At 68.2% G+C, this 25,722-nt stretch overlaps 12 protein-coding genes across 12 annotated transcripts; 6 read left to right on the top strand and 6 right to left on the bottom strand.

The window, feature by feature from the left end:
- Positions 1 to 82: 82 nt before the first annotated feature.
- On the top strand, positions 83 to 1,531 carry MICPUN_58085 (cellulase; the record flags this gene model as incomplete). Its single annotated transcript, XM_002501438.1, has 1 exon — positions 83 to 1,531. One exon carries the CDS (start codon positions 83 to 85, stop codon positions 1,529 to 1,531), a length of 1,449 nt encoding a protein of 482 aa, XP_002501484.1.
- Positions 1,532 to 2,328: 797 nt separating this feature from the next.
- Positions 2,329 to 3,588, top strand: MICPUN_108144 (hypothetical protein). Its single transcript, XM_002501439.1, has one exon. It carries the CDS (start codon positions 2,335 to 2,337, stop codon positions 3,472 to 3,474), a length of 1,140 nt encoding a protein of 379 aa, XP_002501485.1. The 5' UTR covers positions 2,329 to 2,334; the 3' UTR covers positions 3,475 to 3,588.
- A 52-nt stretch (positions 3,589 to 3,640) lies between these two features.
- MICPUN_58087 (predicted protein) lies at positions 3,641 to 4,885 on the bottom strand (the record flags this gene model as incomplete). The annotated part of the gene is made up of 1 exon (XM_002501839.1): positions 3,641 to 4,885. The coding sequence occupies one exon, from the start codon at positions 4,883 to 4,885 to the stop codon at positions 3,641 to 3,643; it is 1,245 nt and encodes a 414-aa protein (XP_002501885.1).
- A 155-nt stretch (positions 4,886 to 5,040) lies between these two features.
- Positions 5,041 to 7,491, top strand: MICPUN_58088 (predicted protein; the record flags this gene model as incomplete). The annotated part of the gene is made up of 2 exons (XM_002501440.1): positions 5,041 to 5,142; positions 5,308 to 7,491. The coding sequence occupies 2 exons, from the start codon at positions 5,041 to 5,043 to the stop codon at positions 7,489 to 7,491; spliced, it is 2,286 nt and encodes a 761-aa protein (XP_002501486.1).
- Positions 7,492 to 7,509: 18 nt separating this feature from the next.
- On the bottom strand, positions 7,510 to 9,072 carry MICPUN_105481 (hypothetical protein). Its single transcript, XM_002501840.1, has 2 exons — positions 8,931 to 9,072; positions 7,510 to 8,520 (listed from the first exon to the last, which is right to left on the bottom strand). The coding sequence occupies exons 1-2, from the start codon at positions 9,018 to 9,020 to the stop codon at positions 7,897 to 7,899; spliced, it is 714 nt and encodes a 237-aa protein (XP_002501886.1). The 5' UTR covers positions 9,021 to 9,072; the 3' UTR covers positions 7,510 to 7,896.
- A 533-nt stretch (positions 9,073 to 9,605) lies between these two features.
- Positions 9,606 to 14,627, top strand: MICPUN_58090 (predicted protein; the record flags this gene model as incomplete). The annotated part of the gene is made up of 4 exons (XM_002501441.1): positions 9,606 to 9,701; positions 9,898 to 10,392; positions 10,635 to 12,185; positions 12,561 to 14,627. 4 exons carry the CDS (start codon positions 9,606 to 9,608, stop codon positions 14,625 to 14,627), a joined length of 4,209 nt encoding a protein of 1,402 aa, XP_002501487.1.
- Positions 14,628 to 14,635: 8 nt separating this feature from the next.
- On the bottom strand, positions 14,636 to 16,575 carry MICPUN_58091 (hypothetical protein; the record flags this gene model as incomplete). The annotated part of the gene is made up of 1 exon (XM_002501841.1): positions 14,636 to 16,575. One exon carries the CDS (start codon positions 16,573 to 16,575, stop codon positions 14,851 to 14,853), a length of 1,725 nt encoding a protein of 574 aa, XP_002501887.1. The 3' UTR covers positions 14,636 to 14,850.
- A 228-nt stretch (positions 16,576 to 16,803) lies between these two features.
- Positions 16,804 to 17,784, bottom strand: MICPUN_108146 (hypothetical protein). Its single transcript, XM_002501842.1, has one exon. The coding sequence runs from the start codon at positions 17,738 to 17,740 to the stop codon at positions 16,847 to 16,849; it is 894 nt and encodes a 297-aa protein (XP_002501888.1). The 5' UTR covers positions 17,741 to 17,784; the 3' UTR covers positions 16,804 to 16,846.
- A 218-nt stretch (positions 17,785 to 18,002) lies between these two features.
- Positions 18,003 to 18,698, top strand: MICPUN_58093 (predicted protein; the record flags this gene model as incomplete). The annotated part of the gene is made up of 1 exon (XM_002501442.1): positions 18,003 to 18,698. One exon carries the CDS (start codon positions 18,003 to 18,005, stop codon positions 18,696 to 18,698), a length of 696 nt encoding a protein of 231 aa, XP_002501488.1.
- Positions 18,699 to 19,852: 1,154 nt separating this feature from the next.
- MICPUN_76233 (predicted protein) lies at positions 19,853 to 20,413 on the top strand (the record flags this gene model as incomplete). The annotated part of the gene is made up of 1 exon (XM_002501443.1): positions 19,853 to 20,413. A coding segment is annotated over one exon (561 nt), but the record flags the coding sequence as incomplete, so codon positions are not given.
- A 312-nt stretch (positions 20,414 to 20,725) lies between these two features.
- MICPUN_73010 (predicted protein) lies at positions 20,726 to 21,190 on the bottom strand (the record flags this gene model as incomplete). The annotated part of the gene is made up of 2 exons (XM_002501843.1): positions 20,726 to 21,010; positions 21,056 to 21,190. Coding segments are annotated over 2 exons (420 nt in total), but the record flags the coding sequence as incomplete, so codon positions are not given.
- Positions 21,191 to 23,100: 1,910 nt separating this feature from the next.
- Positions 23,101 to 25,419, bottom strand: MICPUN_58096 (predicted protein; the record flags this gene model as incomplete). Its single annotated transcript, XM_002501844.1, has 1 exon — positions 23,101 to 25,419. The coding sequence occupies one exon, from the start codon at positions 25,417 to 25,419 to the stop codon at positions 23,101 to 23,103; it is 2,319 nt and encodes a 772-aa protein (XP_002501890.1).
- Between the last annotated feature and the right edge of the window lie 303 nt (positions 25,420 to 25,722).

Consider the following 25,722-nt stretch of genomic DNA (forward strand, 5'->3'; position numbering starts at 1 on the left):
AACCTCGGACGCTCCGGCCCCGGACTCTCACCGCCCTCCCCGGGCCCTTCCTCTCGCACAACGCGCGCGCTCGCCGCCCGCCATGCCCACGAGCCGCGCCCGGAGGACGCTCGCGCTCGCGTCGGCGGCGCTCATCGCGTCGCTCGCGTCCGGCCGCGCGCTCGCCGCCGGCGAGGACCGAGCGCTCTCGCCCCGAGGACGCGAGGAAACTATCGGCCGCGTGCTGCTTGACCACGACGCCGACCGGTTCCGCGTTCTCGACGGCGGCGGCGCGCACAACGCCCTGAACTACGATAAGCCCTTGGAGGACCAGGCGACCGCCACGACGTGCAACCCTCGCGACGACTTCGTCCGGACGAGCGGCGGCCAGTTCACGCTGGGCGGCGAAAGGTTCGTGTTTGCGGGGTGGAACCAGTGGGAGGTCCTCGAGGCCGCCTCCGACGCGCCGCCCCCGTTCCGCCACCTCCCCTTACCCGGCCGCGAGCACATCGTCCGCGTGATGAACGAGGCGGTCGACGCCGGGCTCAAGGTGGTTCGCATGTGGGCGCACACGATCACCCCCGGACACGCCGCGCAGACCTCACCCGGCGTCTGGAACGAGGAAATCCTCGAGGGGATGGATTTCGTCCTCGACCAGGCGCGCCGACGCGGCTTGAAGATCATATGGGCGCTCGCCGATAACTGGTACCCGGTCGGGGGCGTGATGCAGTACGTGGAGTGGTCACAAACCGCGAGTAGGCACCAGGACTTCTTCACCGACGAGTCCGCCATAAAAATCTTCGAGGCTACGTTCGACACCCTCGCTAACCGCGTCAACGTCTTCAACGGCGTCGCATACAAAGATGACGCGACGATATTCGCGTGGAACCTCGCTAACGAGGCGCGATGTCAGGGTTGCGACGCGCGGGTCATGCAGAGCTGGATCGAGCGCGTGTGCGCAAAGTTCAAATCCGCGGATCCCAACCACCTCGTCGGCATCGGATACGAGGGCTTCTACCACGAGTCCTCCGGCGCTCGCAAGTTCCGCACCAACCCGGGCAAGGGCGGTTCTCGATGGGCGGCGCGAGAGGGCCAAGACTTCGTTCGCAACGCACGGGCGGAGTGCGTCGACTACGTCGGCGTGCACGTGTGGCCCGACAACTGGAATTACGACGGCGTCGATAACCAAAGAGAGTACATATCGAGTCGTGTTCGAGACGCCGCGAACGAAGTCGGGAACAAACCGTTCCTATTGGAAGAGTTCGGATACAGCGTCACGGACCCGGACGATACGTCGCAGGTGTACGCCAACGAAAAAGGGGGAAGGAACGCGCCCGTTCGTGACGCGTACTTTGCATCCGCGTTTGACGTTGCGCTCGAAGCGGCGAAAGCCGGGAGGCTGTCGGGGACGTTGTTCTGGCACTGGTACGACAGGGGCGTGGGACCGGGAAAGTACGGCGTGCGGTCCGACGACTCCACGTTCGGGCTGATCGTGGAGCACGCGGAGGCGATGAACGCGATAACCGGGGCGCCCAGGTCCTGCGCCGCGTGAGAGAGACGACGAGAAAGCCTCCTCCGTCGTCGCGGGGGGTTCTCGGTGGGTGGGACCTCGCGCCTCCACGCTATTGTGACTCGGATTTCCTCCTGAGAAAATCCTCTTGTGACTGCTCCGCTGAGGAAGATTGTTCCGTAACCTTCCAATTTGCCTTTGAAATCGCGCCAATTGCCTAATTGCCTAATTGACGTACGTATGAAATCTAGTTACGGAATTTGCTCGTACCCCCCGTTCTTCCCGATTTGGATTGAACCGTTTTCGTGTCGTGAAACGACGACGACGCGTCGGTGCCAATCGCGAGGCGCGCGCGAGGGCCCGTACCACAGCCGTACGGCGTCATCGCACACCGCGTTTCCTGAAGTAAGAGTCTCACGGAACAAGACACCCGCCGCATGTCCGGCCCCGAGGTCCTTCCCGGCGGCGGCATCGACAGCGCGGTCCTCATGCCCCCGCCCTCGCCCCCGCCGCCCGCGCGGAACAATGTCTCGGAGATGAATCCCGACGCGCTCGGGGGGCTCGCGAGCCAGGCGTCGCGGGACCTGGAGATCAAGAAGGAGCAGCTCAAGCTCGCGATGCTCGAGCTCGACCTCGCCGAGCGCAGGGAGCGCATCGCCAACCAGCAGGCCGAGCGCGCGCTGAAGATCAAGGAGCGCGAACTCGAGCTCGCCGAGAGAGAGGCGAAGCAGAGGGCGCTCCTCAATCCCCCGCCCCCGCCCCCGCCCCCGCCCAAGGGCGTCCCTGACCTGCAGGTATCCGACTCCATGATGGTTGCCATACCCCCCGGCAGAGTTCAGGCGAAGATGGCCTCGATGAAGGTCTCCGGCGAGATCGGAGCCAACGTGGGGGATCGCCAAGAATCGCCCGACGACCCGCCCGCAGTCGCGGCGACAGCCGCAGACGACGACGCCGCAGCAGCAGCAGCAGCCGCTCAGCCCGGTGAGCCCCCCGGCAACGACGACCCCGCGGACGGTGAGCTCTCAGGCTTCGACGTCGGCCGCAACGGCGACCTCGCCGCCAAGGTTGCCGCGATGCACAAGCACAAGGATTCCCTTCGCAAGGATTACGAGGACAAGCTCGGGGAGCTGGACAAGCAGATGGCCGAGGCGGCCATCGCGCAGCACAAGCGCGAGCAGCTCGCGCGCAAGGTGGCCGCCGAGGCCGTCCGTGAGGCGAGGACCTCGCGAGTCTCGCAGCTCGCCAACCTCATCGCGGCGTCGCTCGAGATGGTCAAGAAGAGCGGCGACGCGCTCGATTCGGTGGTGCTCAAGCTGGTGGACCACATCGAGCAGGACACCCAGGAGCAGATGATGGGCCGCGACGGGCCCAAGGGCGACGGCAACGACGACGTCAACTCCAAGGACGGGCCGAGCGGCATGCAGGATAAGCTCATGAAGCTGATGCTGTCCAGCCCCAGCGACGAGCAACTCGAGGACGCCGTGGCCATCATGGAGGGGATGAAGCCCAAGGCTGAGTGGGACAACATGCAGTCGCTCACCGCGCAACTCGGCAACCTCACAAACTACATGAGCAGGTTGGAGGGGAAGATGACGGACGAGGAGGAGGCGCAGGCGATCGCGGACAGGGTCCTCGCGGAGGAGGCCGCCGCCAACGGCGAGGGCGGTGACCCGGCGGCTGCCGACCAGGCCGGCGACGGGGCGCCCGCCGCCGCTGCCCCCGAGCCGGAGGTTGAGCCGGCGACTGAGGCGGACGAGGTGGCGTCCGACGACCTCCCGGTCCCCAAGGAGCTCATGGAGCAACTCAACGTGCTGAGGGGCAAGAAGAAGTACCTCGAGGAGATCAAGCAGCTCGAGCTGGCGGTCAGGGCGCTGCAGGAGGAGCAGGCGGCGGGATTTCCCCCCGAGGTTGAGCCGCCGACGGTGATGCCGGGCGACGAGGACGACGACGATAACGCGCCCGCGCCCGAACCCGCCGCGGAGTGACGACCCAACCCGCGACTTTACGTGGTGTACCCTCGCGCGACGAACGAGACGCGCGCGACGCGACGCGACGCCCCTTCGCACCCTTTCCGATTCGGAGTAGCTGTGAATACCCGGTTTGTGATCAAGGCTGTCTATTTCAACGCGAGCGACCGACGGCGAGAGCGTCTCAGCCGGGCGTTTTCGCGGCGAGGCACTGCCACGCGCAGTTTTCCCCCATGACGTGCGCGCCCGTCCCTTCGCCCTCGCCCTCGCCCCCGAGCAGGTAGTCCCCCCTGTCGAACGCCAGTTCTCGCTCGTCCAGCGACCTGAACGGGTTCATCTCCGACTCCCAGAGCCACTCCACCTCCTCGCGGGGGCCCGTGCCGCCCTCGCCCGCCTCGCCCTCGCCCCCCCCGAACATCTCGCCGAGAACGTCCTCGTCGCACTCGGTCTCCGCCAGGGTGTATCCCGTCACGAGCAACGGGCACTCGTCCTCGAACAGGATCTCCCTCATCGTCGGTCGCCACTCGTCGGGTTCGTACCCCCACACCCCCGCGTTGAACGCGAGTGCGAGGTCGGGCGAAAAGTCCGTCACCGCCGTCGCCGCCGATGCTCCCCGGTCCCCTTCGTTCGCGTCCCCTTGGTTCGCGTCCCCGGACGACCCCTCTTCGTTCGCGTCGTTCGTGTCATCCTCGTCGTCGCCAGCTGTGTCGGCTTCGTCGGCTTGGTCGCGTCTGCGCTTCCTGTCTTGTTCCCGAAGGTTGTGGTACAGCCCGACGCGGTAGGCGACCCGGATCTCGATCGCGTCGTCGTCCGCCGTCTCCTTCGCGTCGTCGGCGTCGGCGTCGTCCCTCTTAGAGCTGCTCACGGCGTGGAAGACGTCCCGCTCGACGCCGTCGTCCAGGCGCACGTTCGGGCCGACGAGGACGACGTCGACCCGCCTCACCCCCTCCATGGCGCGCCGGAAGAGCGACGACGACGACGACGACGACGACGACGACTCGCCGGCGTTCGTTTTCCCCGTGTCGGCGAGGAGCCCGTCGAAGACCGCGGCGGTATCCCGCGGGCACGTTCCCTCCGTCCTGTCCGCGCCGACCAGGAGCAATCGGAGGGTGCCGTCGTCGCGCGCCGCTGGTCCGTGCGACGAGGGGGTTCGTTCGGACGATTTGGAAGCCCTGGACGCGCGATGCCGCGCTATCCGATCCATCGCCTTGAGCGTGGTGAATGTCCGCGAGTGGCGCTTGGAGAACGCTATGGGACATCGCGCGGCGGACGCCTCCCCGCTCGCATGGCGGCCGACATCTTGTCCATCACCAACCTGCTTTTTTGCGGCCCAGGAGGCTTCGCGCGCGTACGCTTCCCGCGCATCCCCCATGACCTCCCTCCACGTGCGCTCCCCGGTGGAATCCGACTGCGAGTGGTCGTCCGGCATCGTCCGAGGCGTAGTATCGCGTTCGCCCTTCGCGTCGCCCCCCGGCCCGCGCCAAATGTGCGAGCAGCAGATGCGAGTTTTTACCGGAAGTGCTGCGCGCCAACCAATGGGAGCGCGGCTCAGTGCTGCCTGGCTCATCAAACTGTTTGGGCGCCATGGAGGGTGGTCCGTCCGGCGGGCCGGGCGGCGACCCCGCGAGGAGCGGTCCGAGCAAGGGAAGGGAGGAGCTGGTCGAGATGAAGCGCCGGCTGCTCCAGGTAAGCGCCTCGAACCCATCGTCCCGCGCCCATCGTCGCGGGCCCCATCGATCCGTCTCGTTGTTTTCCCGGTCCTCGTCCCTCGCTTAGGGCGCCCCATCGCGGCGATGATGCGCTGACCCGTCCCTCGTCTCGATCCCGTCGCAGCTCGCGGGACCGAACCAGGAGGAGTATTGGAATCTCCTCTCCGCGTTCCTGATGAAGCAGGCGTCGAAAGCCGAGCTGAACGAGAAGGTGCCCAGGCTGCTCGGCGCGCAGAACCTCCCGCTGCACAACCTCTTCCTGCGAGGAATCTACAGCACCGCCTCGAGCAAGAACCAGCAGCAGCAGCAGCAGCAGGGGGTTCCGCTGGCGCGGGTCGCGTCCGGGGGAGCTATGGGACCCGGAGGACCCGGGCCGGGCTCCCAGCAGCAGGGCATGGGGGGATCGGGCCAGGGAGCCCCCGGTCAGCCCATGTCGCAGCAACAGCAGCAACAGCTGATGATGCAGCAACGGCAGCAGCAGCAGATGCGCTTGCAGCAGCAACAGCAGATGCAAGCGCAGCAGCAGCAACAACAACATCAACAACAAACCATGACCCCGCAGCAGCGGCAGCGGTATCAGCAGCAGATCATGCAGCAGCAGCAGCAGCAGCAGCAGCAGAGGGGTGGGGTTGGAGGGGGTATGCCGCCTGGGTCTGGCGGGTCGATCCCGTTGGGGTCAGGGCCGCCGCCGGGCGTCAGCGCCGAGCAGTATCAGCAGGCCATGATGCGCCACAACATAATGCTCCAGCAACGGCAACAGCAGCAGATGATGCAGCAGCAAGCTCAGCAGCAGCAGCAGTTGCGCATCCAGCAGCAGATGCAGCAGCAGCAGAAAGCGACGCCCACGAAGAGGAAGGGCGCGGCTGCGAAGGAGGGGGGCGGCGGGAAGAAGCAGAAGGCTCTCGCGGGGGCGGGTGGTGGTGGTGGCGGTGGCGGGGGGGCTGTGCTGCAGGGTGGAGGCCAGCAGCAGTATCCGGTGGAGGGTCTCACGCAGCAGCAGCAGATGCAGATGCAGCAGCAGTTCCTGGCGCAGCAGCAGCAGCAGCGTCAGCAGTACATGCAGCAGCAGCAACAGCAGCAGCAGCAACAGCAACAACAACAACAGGCTCAACAACAACAACAACAACAGGCTCAACAACAGGCTCAACAACAACAACAGGCTCAACAACAGCAGCAGCAGCAGCACCAGATGCACCAGCAGCACCAGATGCACCAGCATGTGATGCAGCAGCAGCAGCAGCAACACCACCACCACCACCAGCAGCAGCAGCAGTTGATCCAACTCAAGCTCCAGAGGCAGGACCTGATGCGGCAGCAAGAAGAGCTCCAGCGACAGCAGGAGGAGCTCGACGCGCAGTCGCTCGAGTCCCTTCGCACCTCGCGCGCGGTCTTCGTCTCCCCGGCGGCGCTCTCGCTGGGAGACGTCGTGGCGCACGGCGAGGGCGAGTTTGACGTCGACCCTCTCCCGGCGCTCCCCAACGTATCCGACGCGGACGTCAGTCGCCGGCACGTTCGATCGGCGGGGGAAGGGGAGGCCGGCCGGGGGGGACACTCGGACGACGGCGGCGCGGGGAGTGCGGGGGATGGCAAGAGGCCGGGCGACGGCGGCGTGGACAGCGGCGCGAGCGACCAGACGGGCGGCGGCGGAGGGCGCCGTTTGTTTTCCATCCCGCCCCCCGTGCCCCTCGTGGGCGTCGCCGCGCCCCGCGGCCGCCCGTTGATCGGCCTCCCGGGATCGAAAAGCTCCGTGCCAGCCCAGAACACCCCGTTGGGCCACCCCATGGGTGTCCCCGTTCGGAACGTCTCTCACGGAAAGATCGCCGTGTGCCATCGATCGCTGAAGGTTCGAATGCGGCTCGCCGCGCACGACGAGGGCCTGCGAAGGGTAGCCCCCGAGTGCGTCACGACGATGGCGCACGCGGTTTGCGCGTACGTGCAGCGGGTGGCTCGCGCGGCCGTCGCCGCGAGGGATGCGAGGATCGCCGAGCGGGGGACGGCGGCGGCGGCGCGGGGGGGGTCAGGACGGGGGTTGGTGGGACGAGGGGGGGCGGGCGCCGACGAGCCCGGGACGCGCGACGGCGACGGGGGTTCCGACTGCGATCTGGCGACGCTGGAGGCGAGGATGCTGGGCACCGAGGGACCGGGTGGTTCGGGCGACGTGTGCGCCGAGCCCACCGTGCGGATCGAGGACCTCCTCGCCGCGATGCGGGGTGACCCGGACCCGGCGGCGGCGGCGCACCTTGAGCGGGTCGGGTTGTCGCTGGCTGAGGAAAACGCGCGCGAGGTGGCGCTCGGCGGTTTCGGTTTCGGCGGCGCGTTCGACTGAGTCAGACTCGGGGGCGTTGATAGCGGGACGTCGTCTCAGTTTGTTATTCCAACATCGTTGGGGAGGTTGGACGATCCAACGTTACGTTCGACCCGCGCGCCTCGCTCGCCTCTCAGGGCGGGGCGACTTTCCGCGACGCTCTTCCCTCGCCGCCTAAATAAACTCTCGGAGAACTAAACCAGATAAAAACCAAAGCCGCGTTGGACGGCGTTCACCTTTACTCGTACAGGAAACATCAGTGCGTGTGGTACAACAGATGGCGCCGGGGACGGACGAGGGGTGGGAGGCTCGAACCGGCTTCTCGCCGGGGGGGGGTGGCGACGACGACGCGTCGCCTTATTCGTGAGCTTTTTTTCTCCCATTTTCCCCAATCCGCGCCCCCGCGCTCGCGAGGCGCCTCGACCGTCAGTCGCGCCCGGTGCGCCTGCCGGGTCCGCTGAGGAGGTCGAGCGCGTCCCTGGCCTGCTTACCCCGGCCCGGGGACCGTCGCGGAGGCGTCTTCCTGGCGCCGTTGGCGCGTCCGTCGGGCACAGCCAACAGGTCCAGCGTCAACTTCTCCGACGTTTGAGGCGGCGTTGATGCAACCGGGCACGACGGCGCCCGGCCCCGCGTGCCGATGGCCTCGAGGATGTCCCCGTCCCTGAGGACCGAGCGGGTGTCCACGGGGGGAGCCGTTTTGTCGGCCGAGTTGAATGATGAGCCGTTCTTTTTCTTCGAATGATGCGAGGCGACGCCGTCCGGTTTGGATTTGTTCGGAGGCGCCGGCCTGGAGACGCGATCTCCGAGATCGTCGAGGATGCCCAGGAGCGGCGACTTGGCGTCGCGAACGGCGCTCGTCTCGATGACGCGATCGCCGACGCCGGCACCCTGGACGCGATCCTTGGACGTGCGTCCAACGCGGCGGCTGGGAGATTCGATGAGGTCGCGATTGAGCTTCGCCGCGCGCTTCGAAGTCGCCGCGCGCCTGCTCCTGGATCCGCCGAGCTCGTCGAGCCTGAATGCGCGCACGGTCATCGTCCCGGCGCGGACCTGCGGGGGCGGGGGAAATCGAGTGGGACGGACGGTCAGATCGGTTCGCGCGAGGCGGACGGGGCCGATTTCGTTTCGGAGCGCGGTGAACGGTCGAGGCGATCCCGATCGGGGGCGTGGGCGCGCGAGGAGCGCCGCCGTCGTCGCCCCGATTTCAAATCCGTCCCACGCCGGGAGCCCAGATCGCGCCAAGTGTGACGAACGGTCGCGCGCGGGTCAACGCCGCGGGGCGATGGAAAATGCCCACGAAAACACGCTTGGCACCCCTCGCGATCCGTGTGCCGGTCCCATCGACCCGTCCAGCGGCGCGATACGCCTCGATGAGAGCAGCGCGGCGCGGCGCGACCTCGAAGCAGAGCGCGGGTGGGCGGAATTGGGAAACCGCGGGGCTTTTCTGTTGGAACACCCACCTGGGAGGCGCCATTGACCGGGCGGGAAGTGGATGCCGGCGCGGCGCGCAGGGAGGCCGCGAGATTGATGCACACGCAGGGAAGGGGCATTCAAGTGAGAAAAGTGGGTTTTTTTGTCCAGAGGACCTGACGCTGCGTCCCGCGCGTATCGAGAAGTGACCCCGATGGCCGCTTGCCAATCTAAAAGGGCAGTTTTCCCGCCCAACGAACAGCTGTGCAGACGTGTCAAGATCCTGACTCGTTCGCTGTGCTGATGGTGGCGGAAAACGTGTGGGAAAAGCCCGCAAACCTGTCCATGCGTGCCCACCTGTTTTTCCCTGCGCCTTGCGAGGCGAATCGCTTCTTTGCCAATTTTTGGACGGTCGCAAACCGCCGGTCGGGCACGTCCGTCTCGTCGTGGTCGCGCCCTCGGGGGTTGTTTGCTCTGCGGAACTCGCATCGGGCAGACGTCGCCGCGCCTTATGCCGGCGTGTTGCTAGCTGGGGTGGTGAGAGCACTCTAAGCGAAGGACAAGGGCCACGGGAGACCGCGCTCGTCCGATCGGGTCGACGCATCCGCCGAGGACGGGCGCCCCGGGCGGTGCGCACCCATCGACGCGCTGCGCACAGCTGTGTCGCGTGTGCGGGAGGATCGGCGTCCGAGTCACCCCCATCACCCACCGCCGTCGCCTCCGCGATGGCGAGCGTGCAGCAGTACCTTTCGGTGCTGGCCGGCGCGCAATCGGGAGCTAATGCCGATGCCCAGCGCGCGGCTGCGCAGATGCAAATCGAGGTACGTGCGCGCTCCCCGACGCCCCGCGACGCGTCGCCCCGACGCGATGCCCTACTTTTCATTCCTCCCCAACAAACCCAGCGGCGGCGGGTTTGCGCCCCCGATCTCGCCCCCTAACAACCGCGAGTGCCCCGGTCGCGTTCGGTTCCCCGTCCCTGACACCCGCCCGCCCTCCTCGTATCGACCGATCCGACAGCTCAAGAACGGAGATCCGCGGAACGCCATCAACCTCTGCATGCAGCTCATCGCGCGCGGCCAGCCCCTCGAGGCGCGCCACTTCGGCTACGGCGTCCTGCAGCACGTGGTCGCCAGGCGATGGTCGCAATTCACGCACCCCGAGCGCCAGGAGCTCGCCAAGCTCGTGTACGATAAGCTCTCCGAGTGCGGCGCGGTCCCGACGAGCGAGCCCCCGGAACCTTTCATGATCAAGAGCAAGGCGGCGACGCTCATGGCCGAGGTTGTCCGGCAGGAGGGCGCCGCGTTGTGGAGCTCCATCATGCCGGAGTTGGCGACGGGCGCGTGCTCCGACTCCCCCGTCCGCGCGGAGCTCTCGGCGCTGGTGATGCGGTACGTCGCCGAGGACGTCGCCGTGTACAACTCGGACATCATCGGGGGACGCATGAAGGAGCTGCTCTACGGCCTGACGTCCACGCTGCCCCAGGCGCTGCAGGCGATGTACCGACTGCTGGAGGTGAGCACCCAACCGGTGGCGACGTTTTTTTTTTCACCCGGGACTCGGCGCCGCTGACGAACAAACACAAGGATCAACCAACCGAACATCCTCATGTGGATTTTGTATAACAAGCATATGACTGAGGCGTCCCCGGGGCCTGAACCTTTCCCCCCCGGCCACCGACGCTTCCCACTGCTCGGTCTCCCCCCCCGCCCCGAATTTCCCTCTCACCCCCCTCCCTCCTCCTCCTCGGCGGCCAGGTTCACTTCTCGGCGGCGATGAACGCCGCCGCCGCCGGAAACACCCCCGTCGCCAAGGCACACGCCGCCGCGGTCTCCGCGGCCCTGAGCGCCGCCGCGGTGTACGGCGAGTGGGCGCCCCTCGCCCCGCTGATGCGAAGCGGCGTGCTCGACGCCTGTTGTCAGCTGTTGTCCTCGGGCGCGGATATTGCGTTTAGAGCGCAGGCGTGCGAGGTGCTTCGTCACGTCGCGCATCGGCGCAGGGGCGACACGGTCAACAGCGCCATCGCCAGCGGAGCGGCGGGCGTCGTCGCCGGGGGTAAGAACGCGTCGTCCGGAGGACCCGCGGCGTTGGCGGCGGCGGATGCGGATGACGCCGCTCGCGAAGCCGCGGCGGATGCCGCCGCCGTCGTCGTCGGACTCGAGGGAATCTGCCGCGGGTTGGGCATCGCCGCGCAGCGGGTCCTCGCCGCCCCACCCGCGGAGGTTGGGTCGGAGGAAGGGGAGTACGCGCGGCGGCTGACGGAGACGGTCGCGACGGTGGCGGCGAACCACGTCCAGGTCATCGGCGACGAGGGGTTACGCTTTGCGTTCCTCGAGGCGCTCCTCGGACTGACCAAGCACCCGAGGCTGGACGTCCTCGCCGCGGCGATTCCCGCGTGGCCGGGGCTGCTCAGGGCGATGGGCGCGGAGCTTCCCGGGACGTTCGTGAGGCCGGATAAGGCGATCGGGTCGGGTGTGTGGGGCGCCCAGCAGCGGGGGGGATTCGGCGGGGGCGGCGGCGGCGTCGAGAACGGAGCGTCGGCGGGGGCAAGCGGGGGGGGTGTTTCGCTCCCCGGGGGCGCCGTCGCGGCGCTGCTGGAGTGCGCGAGGACGTGGCTGCAGCGAGGCGGCGGGCTCGCGTCGGGTCTCTCCACCGCGGGGGCGCCCGAGTGCAAGGGAGACGAGTGGGAGGACGAGTACGAGACTCGAGACGAGCTCCGGGAGGCTTGGATCGGTTTGAGGGCGCGACTCATGGAGGTGACCAAGCTGTGCACCGCGCTCGAGCCGGCGGCGGCGGCGGCGGCGATGGCGGGGTCCGTCACGGCCGTGCTCGGCTGGGTCCAGCCGGGGGGACCGCTGGACCCCGCCAAGGCGGCCGCGATGGGACCCGACGGGCGCAGCGCCGTCGACGACGCCATCGGAAGCGCGCTGGAGGGATGTGTCAGCTTTGTCGAGCCGGCGATGGCGGCGATGCCCCTGTCGTCCGCCAACCCCGCCGCCGCCGCCGCCGTCGCGCCCGCGCTGGAGGGGATGCTGACGCGGATGCTCGCGGTGGAGTTCTCATCCCCGGTCGCGGTCTCGCAGATGTCGAGGCTGCTGGAGTCGATGGGGAGGACGGCGCTGGTCCGACCGGATGCCGGGACGGCGCTGCTGCACCGGCTGTTCGCCATCCTTTCCGGGTTGCCCGCGGATGACGTCAAGTCGCCGCCGGCGAGGGCCAAGGCGGCGATGACGGCGGGGCGGACGTCGCAGGCGGCGCGGCAGAGGGTGTGCGCCGCCATCCTCGGGGTGTGCGCCGCGGCTCCTGAGGTGAGATCACGACCGGATTCCCGTTTCCCGCGCCCCCCCCCCTGCTCAACCCCCCCCCCTCTCACCCCGAGGCTTTTTTTCTTATTCCGTCCTCGGCGTCGACTTAAAACGTCGACGGGGCACCGACACCCCGTCGGCGTTATGCTACGGCGCGATAACGAACACACATCCGAGCTGGGGCGAGACCTCGGGCAGCTCCGACGCCCGTCGTCCGCCCGAAGGTCCCGCCCCGGCGCGAACATCCGCGGAGCGCCGCTTCCCCCAAACTTCACCCGGGCCCGACCAGACCGGACCGGACCGGATCGAACCTTCCTTCCCGTCGTCGCGCAGACGCTGACCCCTTCCTCCCCCTCGCGTGATCATCGAACCGCGCAGGTGTTCAACGCCCATCTCGAGGCTTTCGCGAACCAGGTGGATTCCCTGCGAAGCGGGGGCCGGCTCAGCGGCGCCGAGCGAGGGGCTCTCGCCGAGGCTCTACTCGCCGTCGCCGGTCCAAGCGGCCCGGCCCGGGTCCGCGACGTGCTCCGCTGGCTCCTCGAATCCGTCCAGCGGCGGTGGGTCCCGGCGCCCGGGGTGGTGTCCCCGGACCTCGTCCACCTGGCGTCCCTTCGCGAGCTCGCCAAAGGGGAGGGCGCGGGGGGGACGCAAGGGCTCAGCGACGCGCACTGGGAGCTCTTCCACGACGTTCAGCTCGCCGAGCGATGCCTGCGAAGGTCGGCGGGGGACCACGACCCGGGGCAGCAGGACGGCGGCGGCGGGGGCCCGGGGGGTGGAGGCGGTACCTCCGCGGCGAACGGGAGCGACTCCCCCGACAAGATGTCGCAGGGGAGCGGCGGCGCCGGGGGATGGCCGAACATCCCGGCGGGGATGGTTCGCCCGGTTGATCCGCCGCCGCCCGTCGAGGAATGCCCCGCCGCGGATCACCTGGAGTGGGTCCTGTCGATATCCAACGCGCTCTGCCGCGCGATTCACGACGCGTGGACCCCGAACGGCGTCGCCGAGGCGGCGGCGCTGGGCCTGGACCGGGCGCTGTGCATGTCTCCCGAGGAGCAGGCGGCGCACCTGGTGCACGGCCCCGCGAGGACGTTCGCGTTGGAGGGGGGCGGGATGCCCCCGGCGTCGGACACCGCCGACGCCGCGAGGAACTTCCTCCGAGGTATGAGGGACTCCGCCTACGCCCTGGTCCAGCTCCTGTCGGTGCACGCGCCCGGGGCGTTTTATCCAAACCGGGCCGCCGCCGCCGCCGTCGGCGCCGCCGCGTTTCACGAGTTGGGACACATGCACGACAGGCACGCGCGGGTGCTGCTTCACACGCTCGTCAGGCCCGTGCTCGGTCGATGCCCCGCGGCGCACCGGCCCATCTGGCACGCCGCCCTCACCGCGGGGCTGCTCCCGCACATGCACGAGCGCCTGGCGGGGTCCTGGGCGCGGGTGAAGGCTTCCGGGGTTGGGAAAGCCGGGGGCGGGGCGGGCGGGATGATGGAGGACGACGACGGGGCGTTCGACGCCGGGGCGCTCGCGGTGGGCGGGGTCAACACCGGTGGAGGATCCGCGGTGATCGAGGACCTCATCGGGGAGCGCGTGACCCGGGACCTCGCGCGGGACCACTCGGCCATCCTCGAGCTCCTCGCCGTCCCCGAGGGCACCTTCGGGCGAAAGACCCGCGGAAGCGGTTTGACGGGGCACCTGCGCGGCGCGATGAACGGGGTCAACACCGGCGTTACATCCGGCGGCGGGGGCGAGTCATCATCCGGCGCGGCGGCGGCGCGGCTGGCGGACGGGGGCGGGAGGCACGTTCGTGAGTGGATGTCCGCCGTCGCCGGATACGACGGCGGATCCGGGGCGTGCGCGAGAGCCGGCATCGCGACGGCGACGGCGGCGCTCACATGGGGGGACAGCGAGGCTGCGGGGAGGGCGCTGGCGTTCCTCAAGGGGATCGTAGCGGCTGCGGCGGCGGCTGACGGGGACCAGACGCTGCGGGAGATGGCGGGCGGGGAGATTTTCCCCGGGTGTCTCGCGGGGCTCACCGAGCCGAGCAACAGCGCGCACCAGGCTGAGCTGCTCGGGGTTATCCGAGACATCGTGGTGCACCTGCTGCCGGTGGCCGGGTCCGTGCGGCGGGTGCTGCTGGGACTGCCGGGGATGACGGAGCAATCCTTGGGGCAGCTCATCAACGACCTGGCGCAGATTCGCAGCGAGAAGAAGGCGGCGAACAGGGTCAAGGAGATGATTGTGCAGGCTGCGGGCGGGGGCGACGCTCTCAGGGCGTTTGCGGAGGCGAGAGCCGGCGCCACGAGCACGGGCGCGATCCAGGTCCCCAACGTGACCACGAGGCATCAGGCGAACAGGTTAGAGGCGGCGGCCAAGCCGGGGTGGACGGAGGAGGAGGTCAACGCGATCGGCCTCAACCCTCTCACCGCAAACTCCAGGGCGCAGCAGTGAGCGAGTACGGGAATACTTCTAAAATATCTTCGTAACACTTATTAAGCAGACAAGGGGCGCGAGACCTAATACCACATTCAACTCGCGGGGTGTTCCGCCGGAGTCTTCCAACCGCGGGCGTAGCTGTACAAACGACGCAAATACCACCTTCGTACAAACGACGAGAGGCCGGAGTAATCGTCGAGGGGGGCAAACTTTTATTTTCGTCACTCGTCCCCAAAACTCACGCGAGCGCGAGCACGGAGAGGGCCGCAACCGCCGCGAAGACGCCCGCGCTCATCGCGCCCGCATCCGAGGCAACCTTCGCGTCGGCCGTCTTGGTCTCGGCGTCGAGGTCGGCGACGCCGGTTCCGAGGTCCGCCGCGGAGTCCGCCTCGGTCTCCAGGGCGTCGATATCCGCCGCGGCGACGCCGTCGACGGTTCTCAGGACGGCGATGGGATCCTCGTCCTGCGCGGTGACCGTGTACCCGTTGCTCTCGAGACTGGCGATGACCTTGGCGGAGTCGACGGAAGGATCCGGGATCATCACGATGGTGTAGGAGGCGAGGAGCTTACGGCGGGAGGAGGCGTCCTGCTCGCAGTGGGCGTTGTCGGTGGTGAGGCCGGCTTTGGCGAGAGCCTCGGTGCAAGCGGCGTCGGCAGAGTCGGCGGTGACGGTGGATTTGATCTTCTTCGCCTTCTTGCCGGCGATGGCGAGGTCGGCCAGAATCTTCACCTTATTCTTCTTCTTCTTGTCGGTGATCTTGTCGGTGATGGCGTCGCGCTTCTTCTCGGCTTTCGCCTTTTGTTCCTTGTGCTTCTCCCTGAGCTTATCGGCGGCGCCGCGCTGCGCGCCCGCGTATTCGGACATGAAATTCGGGCACACCTTGGCGGCCATGTCGGTGCGGTGCGCCATCGAGGTGGTGCAGAGGTTATCGTCCGCGTTCCACTCGCATCCCTTGTTCTTCCCAATCGCCTCGCAAGCCGTCTTATCCTTCTTCGAGTTGCCCGCGTTGCACACGTGCAGCTCGTGCTCCAGCTGGTCAAACATCATCCCCTCCACCGCGTCCACCCCCGCGGCGGTTCGCGCCACGTCCGGCTTGACGTCGCAGGAGTTGGTCTCGCCGTCGTTGACGATCTCGCAGTCGGCCGCCGCGGTGCAGTCGCCCTCCACCTTGATGGCCGCGCACTTGTCCGCCTTTGACTTGGCCCCGGCGCGGACGTTTTTGTACGCGTCGTCGAGGACGGCGTCGGAGCCGGCCGTCTTCGGGACGCACTTGTTGTCGGCCCACTTGCAGTTGTCGTTGACTTCGCACTTGTCCTTGGACTTGGACTTGTCGATGTCCTTGCACACGAAGCGCTCGAGGGTCGCCTTGCACGCGGCGGAGGCGTCCTTCTTCTGGTACTTGTCCTTGTCGAACCCGTCGGCGGCGGGTCGGGCGGTTTTCTCGCCCTTCTTGTACACGGGGCCGCCGCCCTCGCAGTCCCTGTGGCCCTTGCCGGCCATGTACTTCTTCATCATCTTGTGGGAGCCGGGGCATCCGAGGGAGAGGCCCATGTCGGCGGCGCTGACCTCGGCGTTCGCGTCCTCGAACATGAGGTTGAACTTGTCTCCGGTCTTGAGCGTGAAGCAGTGGAATGCGTCATTCACGCCCGCCTTGGCGCACTCAGCCTTGCAGACGTGCTTGGGGCAGGTGGCGCCCCACTGCGTGGCCTTGCCGTAGGATCCCTTGAACTCGTTGCAGGTGCCGAGGTAGGTGTCGATGCGATCGGTGCCGCAAGGGCTCTTCTCGGCGTTCTTGCTGTCGCACTTGCCATAGCAACTGTAGGATCCGGGTTCGGCCTGGAGCGTGGTCTTCTCCGCGTCGGTGAGATCCGCGGGGGGCTTGCCCACCTTGGCGCTCGCGGCGACGACGCAGGAGAGCACCAGGGTGAGGAGCAGCGCGGAGCGATGCATGGCGCGGGCCATTTTCGGTCGCCCGGTGCGTGTGAGAGTGGCGATCAGGTGTCGATTGAATTCGCCCCCACGTTTTTCGTTCCCCACGTTTTTCGTTCCCGGTGCCCGGATATTTTTTCTGCGCTTTTTGCTGACTGTAACCTCATACGTTCGCACAACGTTTGGATGGCTGACGAAGCATTGGGCCCCAGCAGCCCAGCGGTGAGATGTCACGTGCCAGTCTGGAACTTTCTTTCTTTTCGCGGCCCAGCCAGTCACACAACTTTCACCCGGCGACCCCTACCTATTTCCTCTTGAACATCGCCCCAAACCCGAACCCGTAATCCTCCGACCACTCCGCGGCGATGTCGAAGTACTCCCGTCCCCGCTCGTTCGACGCGGGCGCCTTCGACGCCAACGCCCTGAGCTCCGCGACGTACCCCTCGTCCAGCCGCATCGACTCCGCGCCGTCCACAATCTTGGCGACGTACTCGGCAAACGGCACCACCGGCGTCTTCAACCGCGCGGTCCTCTTCGTCAGGAACACCGTCGCGCGGACGCGTCGCTCGCCCGGCGCCAGGTCATCCTCGGCGGCCCCCTCGTCCTCCTCCCGCGCGTCGTCGCCGCCGCCGCCGCTTCCGACGCCGTGCTCCTCGCCGTCCCCATCCCCATCCTCATCCCCATCCTCGTCGCCCGCTCGGTACCCCGGGGGGTCGGCGACGACGACGTCGATCTCCCTCATCTCGTATCCGATCTCCCACCGGCGCACCGCGGCGAGCTCCGTCTTGGATATGCGGTGCACGGTCCCGAGCGCGCCGCGCGTGCGTTCGCCGAGCCCCGCTGTTTTCGCGTCTTCGTCGACAGCCTCCTCCAGGGACGCGTACCCCCCGCGATGGATGAAGACCAGCCTGCGTCCCGGGGCCCTGGCGACGGCGCTGGCGCTGGGACCGATGCCGCGGCGGTTCAGGGTGTACGGGTTGATGTTCGCGCCGTAGCTGAACATCAGCACGGTGTCCTTCGGGGCGTCCCGGGTACCCAAGATGCGCTCGTGGTTGGCGATGACGTCGGCGTCGGTGTCGACTCGGGCGGAGGCGGACGACGCTACGGGGGCGCGGGTCGCTCGTCTCCGTCCTTCTCTCCTCGAGAACCTCGCCACCGCGGGAGGAACGGGCGCGGCGGGCGCGAGCGCGGATGCCATGGTTCGGAACGCTTCTCCCTCGCCCCGGGCGCGCGCGCGACGGGCACGGTTTTGTGTCCGCCACGGATTTCTCCAGCCCGGAATACGCTGCGTGGAATCTCGGAGCTGGCCGTGTGACGACGCTTCCGAGACTGTCGCCGAGGCGTTTCGGTTTCCTCGGAGGGTGCGACTGGGCCTCCCCTCTCCACACTTCGCGCCGCGCCGCCGATCACCCGGCGACCCCCTCGTCGTCATCGCGCTCGCCCGCTACCACCACGCCGCCATGGTCACGGGTCCCCACCCCGGCCCCGACGAGCTCAAGCAGCAGCGCGAGCTCGACAGGCGCCGCGACGCCGCCTCGCAGTCGCGGCTCACCGGCCCCTTCTTCGTGTCCACCCGTCCCGTGGGGCCCGGGGAAGGCCGCGTCGTGGCGGTGCGACCGCCCGCGCCGCCGCGCGACCCCGAGCTCGGCGCCGCCGGCGCCGCCGCCGAAAACGACGACGACGACGACGATCGCCGCCGCGGACCCCCGGGCGCGCGCCCCCGCGCCACGCAAATCCCGCCCTACGAAGCCCCCGCCGTGGACGCCTTCGCCGCGGTCATCCTTTGCCTGCTCGCCGTAGGGATCGTCGCCGTGGCTTGCGTTTTGCCGTATCAAGGCTTACGCGACGCGGACGGGGACGGACACAGGTGGCAGGTCACCCTCGCGCGGTGGTCCATCGCGCGCGACTACCCGGTCATATCGTCCCTCGCCGGGTACGCCGAGCGCGCGGAGCGGGGCGGCGGCATCGAGGCGTACCTCCCCGAGGCTGACACGACGAACGAGGTTTTTTTCTCGGGGCTGGGGCCGGCGTCTGCGCCTGACGATATCGACGACTCGGACGCGCCGGATCTGGAGGATATCGACGAGGGGGAGGTGAACGTGGGTATCGTCGCGATGGGACCGAGCTCGTGGGTCGTATCGGCGGGTCCGCCGTGACCTGAGGGGGCGCGGCGCGGGGAAGGGGAAGGGGAAGGGACTTTGTCGCATCCGCGGCGTGTTTCACGAGCGCGCTGGTCTTCAACCTCTATTGCGTTATCAGAGCGTTCGAACCGATACAAAAGTGGGGTATGGTAGGTGGTACAAATCTCATGTCCTTGCACCGTCTCCACGGGTTTGTATCGGTTCGAACACCCATGAAGGACCAGCACGCTCGTGGCGCTCGCGGGCCGGGAGCGCGTGAGGATCTCGAAAGTGCTGACAGGTGCGTTCGAGGCGACGTCACCGCGGTTCACGTGTAGCGCACGACTCTTCCTCTCAGCGGTCCTGAAGACCCTCAGGAGCGCTGAGGGGAGGTGAGGTGCACGTGAGCGCGCATCGATTTCGCTTCGAACGCACTGAAAGACCACGCGCTTCAGCTTGTAAGACAAACCGCCTTCTCTCCAGCCAGATGCATTCGTGCGTTACGAAACCTCATTCTGTTCGCCTCGTCATGAGAGTAGGTTTTAGGTAAAGCCGCCCAGCAGGGCTCGACACACTCGAGCTCGCGGGGGGGGGGCGCATTCGACTGCTTTATCGCTATGGCCGCGCTCCTCACGCGTGTGTCGGCCGTCCCATCGCGCACGCCTCGCGCCCCGGGGCCCTCCATCCACCGCGGGGCGACCGCCGCCTCCGTCGGCCCTTCATGCCGCCGGCGGAGAGCGTGCCCGTCAAAACCGACGACGGCGAGCGCCGAAGGCGCCGCGTCGCCGGCCGCCGAGACCGCGTCTAACGACGCCGCCGACGCCGATGACGATGCGTGGGGACCGTGGGATCCCCCGCTACCCCCGCTGGACCCGCATCCCCCGATCCTCTCCTGGTACGTCGCCCGGGATCTCATCGAGGAGTGGGGCGAGATCGCAAACTCCGCCGAGGACACCGTCATCGCGTCCCTCGACTTCGACGTCTCCACGGTCGAGCTCCGCCTGACCGAGGACGGCGTGCGGTTCCCGGACACGGACCCGCGATCCCCACCCTTGGTCACCTGGCCGGACGTCGTCGCCATCGCGGGGGACGAAAAGGGAGCCTACGTCCTCCGCGAGGGCGAACGCGCGGAACGATTCCAAGTCTTCTCCGAGGGCACGTCCAGGGCGGTTTCGCTCATGCCCTCGGGGCCCGGCTTGGCGCCCACGGCGCTCATCGCCGGCTTCAGCATGCACCGCTTCGGCGTGGGCGTCGACCCGATGGAGGACACCGCGCGCAAGATCGCCGCGGTCGCGCCCATACGCAAGGGCGCCAGGGTGCTCGACATCTGCACCGGGTTGGCGTACACGGCGTCGATGGCTCGAGAGCGAGGCGGGGACGTGACAACCGTCGAGCTCGACCCCGCGATGACGGAGATGTGTCGCATGAACCCGCACAGCGCGGCGCTCTTCTCGGGGGACATTCGACAGCTATACGGCAACGCGGCGGACGTCGTGCCGACGCTGCCGGACGATTCGTTCGACCGCATCGTTCACGACCCGCCGACGTTTGCGCTCGCCGGCGAACTCTTCTCCGAGGAGTTCTACGGGCACCTCGCGAGGATACTCAAGAAGAAGGGTCGGCTGTACCACTACATCGGCGACCCGGCGAGCAAGAGCGCGGGGAACGTGGCGCGCGGGGTGGTGACGCGGCTGAAGCAGGCGGGGTTCGGGGGCGTCGCGATCGATTACGACGCGCACGGAATCGTGGCGACGCTCGACGGCCCGGTGAAGATCAACGGCTCGAGCAAGCCCAGGGGGCAAAAGTACCGCGGGAAGGATCAGCTGCGGAACGGCAAGGGTGGGGCGCCCGGCAAGGGCGGCGGGGGTAAGAGAGGGGGAGGAGGACGAGGCGAGGGACGGAGGGAGAAGCGGGGCGGGCGCGGGGGAGGAGGCAGGCGCGGGGCATACGACGACGACGACGACATCGTCCTCCCGAAGTGATCAAATTACCCCTAGTAGGTCACCCTTAAAAGTTAGGGCGTACACTTAATAGACTAAATAAATCGCCGTCGCTCAGCGGACGTTGATGATCCCCCTGCACGTATCCGCGCCGCAGTCGCACGGCGCCTCGTTCTCCGGCAGATCCGGCTTGAACATGTAGTCGTACGTCAGCTCCTCCCCCGCGGCGACGTCGCGGGAGGTGAAGAGCAATATTTTCTTCTCCCCGCCGACGACGACGACGCGCGTCACGCAGTTGGGCTCGCAGCAGTGGTTCACGAACCTCGTCGCGTTCCCCTTGCGCGCGGCGTCCACCACCGTCCCGTTCACGGGGTCCAGCGCGAACATGTACGTCGACGCGCGCGCCAACTCCGCGGGCGAGGCGACCCGCCCGTTCGCGGCCGCGGCGTCGACGATGGATCGCTTCTCCGCCGCCTCTCGAGCGTCTGCGTTTGCGTCTGAGATGATCTCGCCGACGTATTCCAGCGCCGCGCACTTGGCGGGAAGCGGGACGGTGCAGTAGACGCCGAGGCCGTGGATGCGGCTGCGATCGACGCGGAACGTGGGCGCGATCGCCTTGCACGCGGCGTACGCGGCGGTCAAGGCGCGGTCCTTGGCGGCTTTGGTCATCGGGCTCGGTGGGTTCGCCGGGGTCGTCAACGGTGGGGGCGAATACATACACGGGGCCGTCCCGCTGCCTCCCGCCGTTTGGTGCCCGTCGTCGTCGTCGTCGCCCGCCGTTCGTTTGGACCCCGAGAACCGCCGCTCGTCGCTTCGAAGCCTGCGTCGCTCGATCATCGACCCGCCGCACGCACGACGCGACGTTTCGAGAAGGTTTCGAGAAGCCGAGTTGAACGCGTTCGCCGCATCCGCCGCTCGACGCTTGAACATCCCGTCCCCGACACCCGACGCGACGACGCACGGCAGCATGAGCCGCTTCGTTCCCGCCGCGGCGTCGTCGGACGGGTCGTGGAGGAGGTGGCGCGGGGCGGTGACGGCGCGTTGGGGCGTCGTCCATCGCCATGCGTCGAGGAATGCGTTCGCGCCCGCGGTGGTTTGGGGACCCTGATTGGTTCGGCTCTTCGGGTCGACGAGGAGGAGGTCATCGTCGGTGGCGTCGTCGTCGGTGGCGTCGTCGCCCGCGTCGGGTAGGTACAGCGCGACGTCTTCGTCGCCGACGTCGCCCCTGCGCACGAACGGTCGCGCCCTCGCGCATCCCGGCTCCGCGAGGGACCGAGTCGGCAGCTTACGGCGCTTCGGCGTTGAGACTTTTTCGTCGCCGTTTTCGTCATCTGCGTTTTCTGACGACGGGGGGATCGCGGCGGTCGCCCCGTCGACTTCGACGTCGAGGCTCGCGAGGAGCGCGCCGCCGCGCACGAGGAAGGCGCGGACGGACCCGAGGGGCTTCGGCGTCGGTCGTTCCGTGGGGGTTCCCGGCGGAGACGGCGGCACCCGCGGCGGGACGCGGTCACGCGAGCGGGAACGGGGCGACGGGGATGGGAACGGCGATTTCGTCCCGTTCGGGGTTTCTTCCCGCGTCGGTTCGCGTCGCCGTTTTTCCTGCCGCCGCGGTTCGCGTCCGTCGACCGGGGCGCCCGCGGGCGGCTGCGAGTCGATGTAGGCGAGCGCCTCCGTGATGGACCCGTATCGTTTAAGGGCCGGGAACGGCGACGCGAGCTGACGCGCCACGCCGCGCGCGCGCGTCAGCAGCGACTCGACCCTCCCGCTTCCCCGTTTTTTTTTGGCGCCCCGTTGTTTGCACGCACTTTTTGGCACCACCCCTCGACGTTCCGGTGCCGGTAACGTCCTCCTCGGCGCTGGGAGCTTCGACGGGTTCGAGGCGCCCGCGGGGTGACGCCGGCGGTCGACGCGCGTCGCGGGCGGCTCGATGACGTCGCGAAGCGAGCACATCAGCTCGGCGGCCTCCAGGTCCTCCTCGCTGACGACCCGGCGCGGCGCGCCGGGCGCCCCGCGCTGGGTCGCGTCTGCGGCATCGCGAGATCCCGTCGCGTCACCCCGCGCGGGGGTTAACCCGAGGCGACCCGCGTGGGTCGCGCGCTCCGAGGCGACGCCCTCGCGCGCGTGCGTCGCGATACTCGAAGCCATAGCCTCCGATATGACGACGGAAATCGCGACGGGGAGCGTCGCGTTGCGCCCGCGGAGAGTGCCGTCGCGTCGCAGATGGAAAAGGGACTCGTTGCTTTTTCCAACCGCCCGCATTCCCGCGGTTGAGATTTCGGACAGCGGCGGGCTGGAGTTGACAACGAACCGACGAAGCAAACGAAACGTCGAGTGATGAGGCGATTCGGAGGGCGAACGTCTCTCTACTATCGTATGGCAGCCAGTTAGAGAATTTTCGTTTTTTGAGATTCTAGGGGAACGCCGTTCCCGATGTTATGTCGTAACAACGAACGAGAAACCGCGCACGACGAACGCGAACCGACCGTTTCCACGTCTCGTCACGCCACGGCGGATTCCGCCTCCGGGCTGGCCTGCTCGGGCGTCCCCGGGGATTCCGAATCCACCCCGCCGGCTGCCACCGCGCCGATCCCGCCTCGAACGGTTTTTCCCGGCTTGAACGGCGACGGCGTCATCTCGGCAAAGGCACCCGGCCCGAGGCTAGGGAACAGGAGTTCCGGCGACGGCGGTTGATTCAGGAACGACCTCGCCGCGGGGGTGGTGGACGGGGACGGCGACGCGTTCGTCTCCTCGCCGCCAGCCGACGCCGGCGCGTTCACCGACCCCGCGGATACGCCCGGTGAGTCACCGCCTCCGTGGCCGCCACCTACCCCGTACCAACCCCCGAGCGACGCGCCGCTTCCCGCCGCCGACGACAGCGCCAGCTTACTCGCCGCGAAGGACTGATGCAAACGGACCACCTCCTCCTGCTCTCGCTCCAGCGCCGCCTTGGTCTCCTCGAGCTGATTGGCGCAGTTGGCGTATTGGGTGTACAGGTAATACGTCTCCTGTTTTTGGCGCGAGACGGCGTCGCGGAGTTCGTCGACGACGGCGTCGGCGTCCTTCAGCTTCGCCGCGAGTTTTAACGCCTCCGCCTCGCTCTTCACGACGCGCTCGCGCTCCTGCGCCAGCGCCGTCGCCGTCGCCGCCGCCTTTTCCTCGGCGGCGGCGACGGACTCGTTCGCCTCGCTCTGGCGCCGCTCGAGCCGGACCCTCGCGTCCGCGAGCGCCTCCCTCGCCGCCCTCTCCCGCGCCCTCGACTCCTCCAGCGCGACGCGGGACTTGTCCGCGGTCTCGCGCGCCAGAGCCTCGGCGCCGCGAGCGGCGGCGGCGTCGCGTTCCGCGGCGGTGCACGCCGCCATCGCCTCCTTCCACTCGTCCGCGCCCTCCTTCACCGCGGCTCGCGCTCGTTCAGCCTCGCCCCTCGCCCTGTGCAGATCCTTCTCCAACGCCTCCGCCCGTTTCTTCGCCGCGTCCGCCTCCGCGCGAAGCTCCGCGTTCATCGCGTCCGCGGCGATGAGTTTGGCCTCCGCGTTGGCGAGCTTGGCGTCGAGCTCGCCCACGCACTCCTCCGCGGTGGCCAACTTCTTTCGAAGCGAATCTCGCTCCGACGCCGCCGCGTCTCGTTCGACTAACGTCGCCTCCGCCGTCGCCGCGTGCGCCGCCGTCGCGGTACGTTCCGTCTCCAGCGTTTGTATCGTCTCCGCGAGCCGCGAGGTGACTCGCGCGAGCTCGATGTCGCGGCGCTCGAGGTCGACTCGAAGCGAGGAGGCGAGCTCCTCGCCGCGGAGCTCGACGTCGGCGCACCGCGTCCGCGCCTCGTCCGCGCGCCTCGCGTCCGCCTCCCGCGCCGCCCTGTGCTCCTCGGCCCTGCACCGGTGTTCCTCGCACTCGGCGGCGAGGTCCGCAGCCTTGCGCTCCGCGCGTCGTCGAAGGTCCCGTTCCTCCTCGAGCTCGAGTTTGAGCTCCCGCGCCTTTGACTCCTCGGCGACTCGCAGGTCCCTCTGCTCCGCGTGCTCCGCGGCTAACCGCGTTATCGACGCACTCAGGAGCTCGATCTCGTCCTTGAGCCTCTCCGACCGCGCCTGGGCGTTCGCGAGGGCGGAGGCGGCGTCCGAGTTGCGCCGGGCATCCGCCTCGAGATCCTTCAGGCACGCTCGAAGCGACCGGATCTGCAGATCCGCCTTGGTCAGCTCGCTGACGTCGCGCGTGGAGACGAGGGCGTTCCGCGCCGCGAGTGCGAGGGACGCGCGGTGCTCCGCGCGGGCCTTCCACGCGGTCCACACCGCGTCGGACGCCGCGACGGGCGACCACATGCCCCCGAACCAGTGTTCGTCCCCGTTTCGCATCCGCACCGTCACGCCCGGCGCGGTGACGTATTCCTCCTTGACCCGCACGGACGCCACGTGGTCCAGGGGGAGGAGCAGGGTGATCGCCTTGTGCGGGCCCCACAGGGTCCAGCCGTTCGGGCGGTGGAAGCCGACGTGCTTGGAGAAGACGTAGAGGTTGCCCGCGCCGACGAGGGAGGAGGAACCGAGCGAGCACGGGATGACGGTGATGAGCTGCTCGTTCGCGTCGGGAAGGCCGAAGATGGCGAAGGCGCCGCCCGCGGCGTGCGCGGAAGAGAGGCGCGACTTCATCAGCCTCGCGCGGCGGGCGTTACCCCGAAACCGCGCCTGCAGAGACACGACCCGCGCGAGGTCGCTCGCGGAGAGTCGGGAGTATTTCTGGGCAAAATGATCGACGGGCGCGGCGGGGTCATCGCCGGGCGCGTCCGGGGCCTTCACGTCGTTCCCCGCGGCGGCGTACGGAATCTCCATCGCGTCGGCCATCGCCTCGCGCCCGTGGTCCCGTCCGGGGCTCCCAAGCACGCGGGCCGTGTCGTCGGAGCTGACGAAACGAGTTTGAATGGCGTTCCTCCTCATCAACGGAATCGATCTTCTCAACGGTCCAGGTGGTGAAGCGGTCAAGTCACGGACTGACGACGGGTGAAAGTAACCTTTGACGAAAGTAGTCTTCCTTCGTAACGCTCACTCTAGTGGCTAGTCGGAAAGCGACGGCGGCCGCGAGGCTGGACGAGGCGGCGGCCACGACATCAGCGACGGAGAAACGCTCGTCAGGGT

Source organism: Micromonas commoda, chromosome 4 (genome assembly GCF_000090985.2).
Source record: "Micromonas commoda chromosome 4, complete sequence".
Lineage (NCBI taxonomy): Eukaryota > Viridiplantae > Chlorophyta > Mamiellophyceae > Mamiellales > Mamiellaceae > Micromonas > Micromonas commoda.

Coding starts and splice junctions, on each gene's coding strand:
- MICPUN_108146 (XM_002501842.1), bottom strand. CDS start 17,740: ATGGCATCCGCGCTCGCGCCCGCCGCGCCCGTTCCTCCCGCGGTGGCG.
- MICPUN_108144 (XM_002501439.1), top strand. CDS start 2,335: ATGGCCTCGATGAAGGTCTCCGGCGAGATCGGAGCCAACGTGGGGGAT.
- MICPUN_105481 (XM_002501840.1), bottom strand. CDS start 9,020: ATGCCCCTTCCCTGCGTGTGCATCAATCTCGCGGCCTCCCTGCGCGCC. Junction 8,521..8,930: donor CGGTCAATGGCGCCTCCCAG/GTGGGTGTTCCA, acceptor CCGCCCCCGCAG/GTCCGCGCCGGGACGATGAC.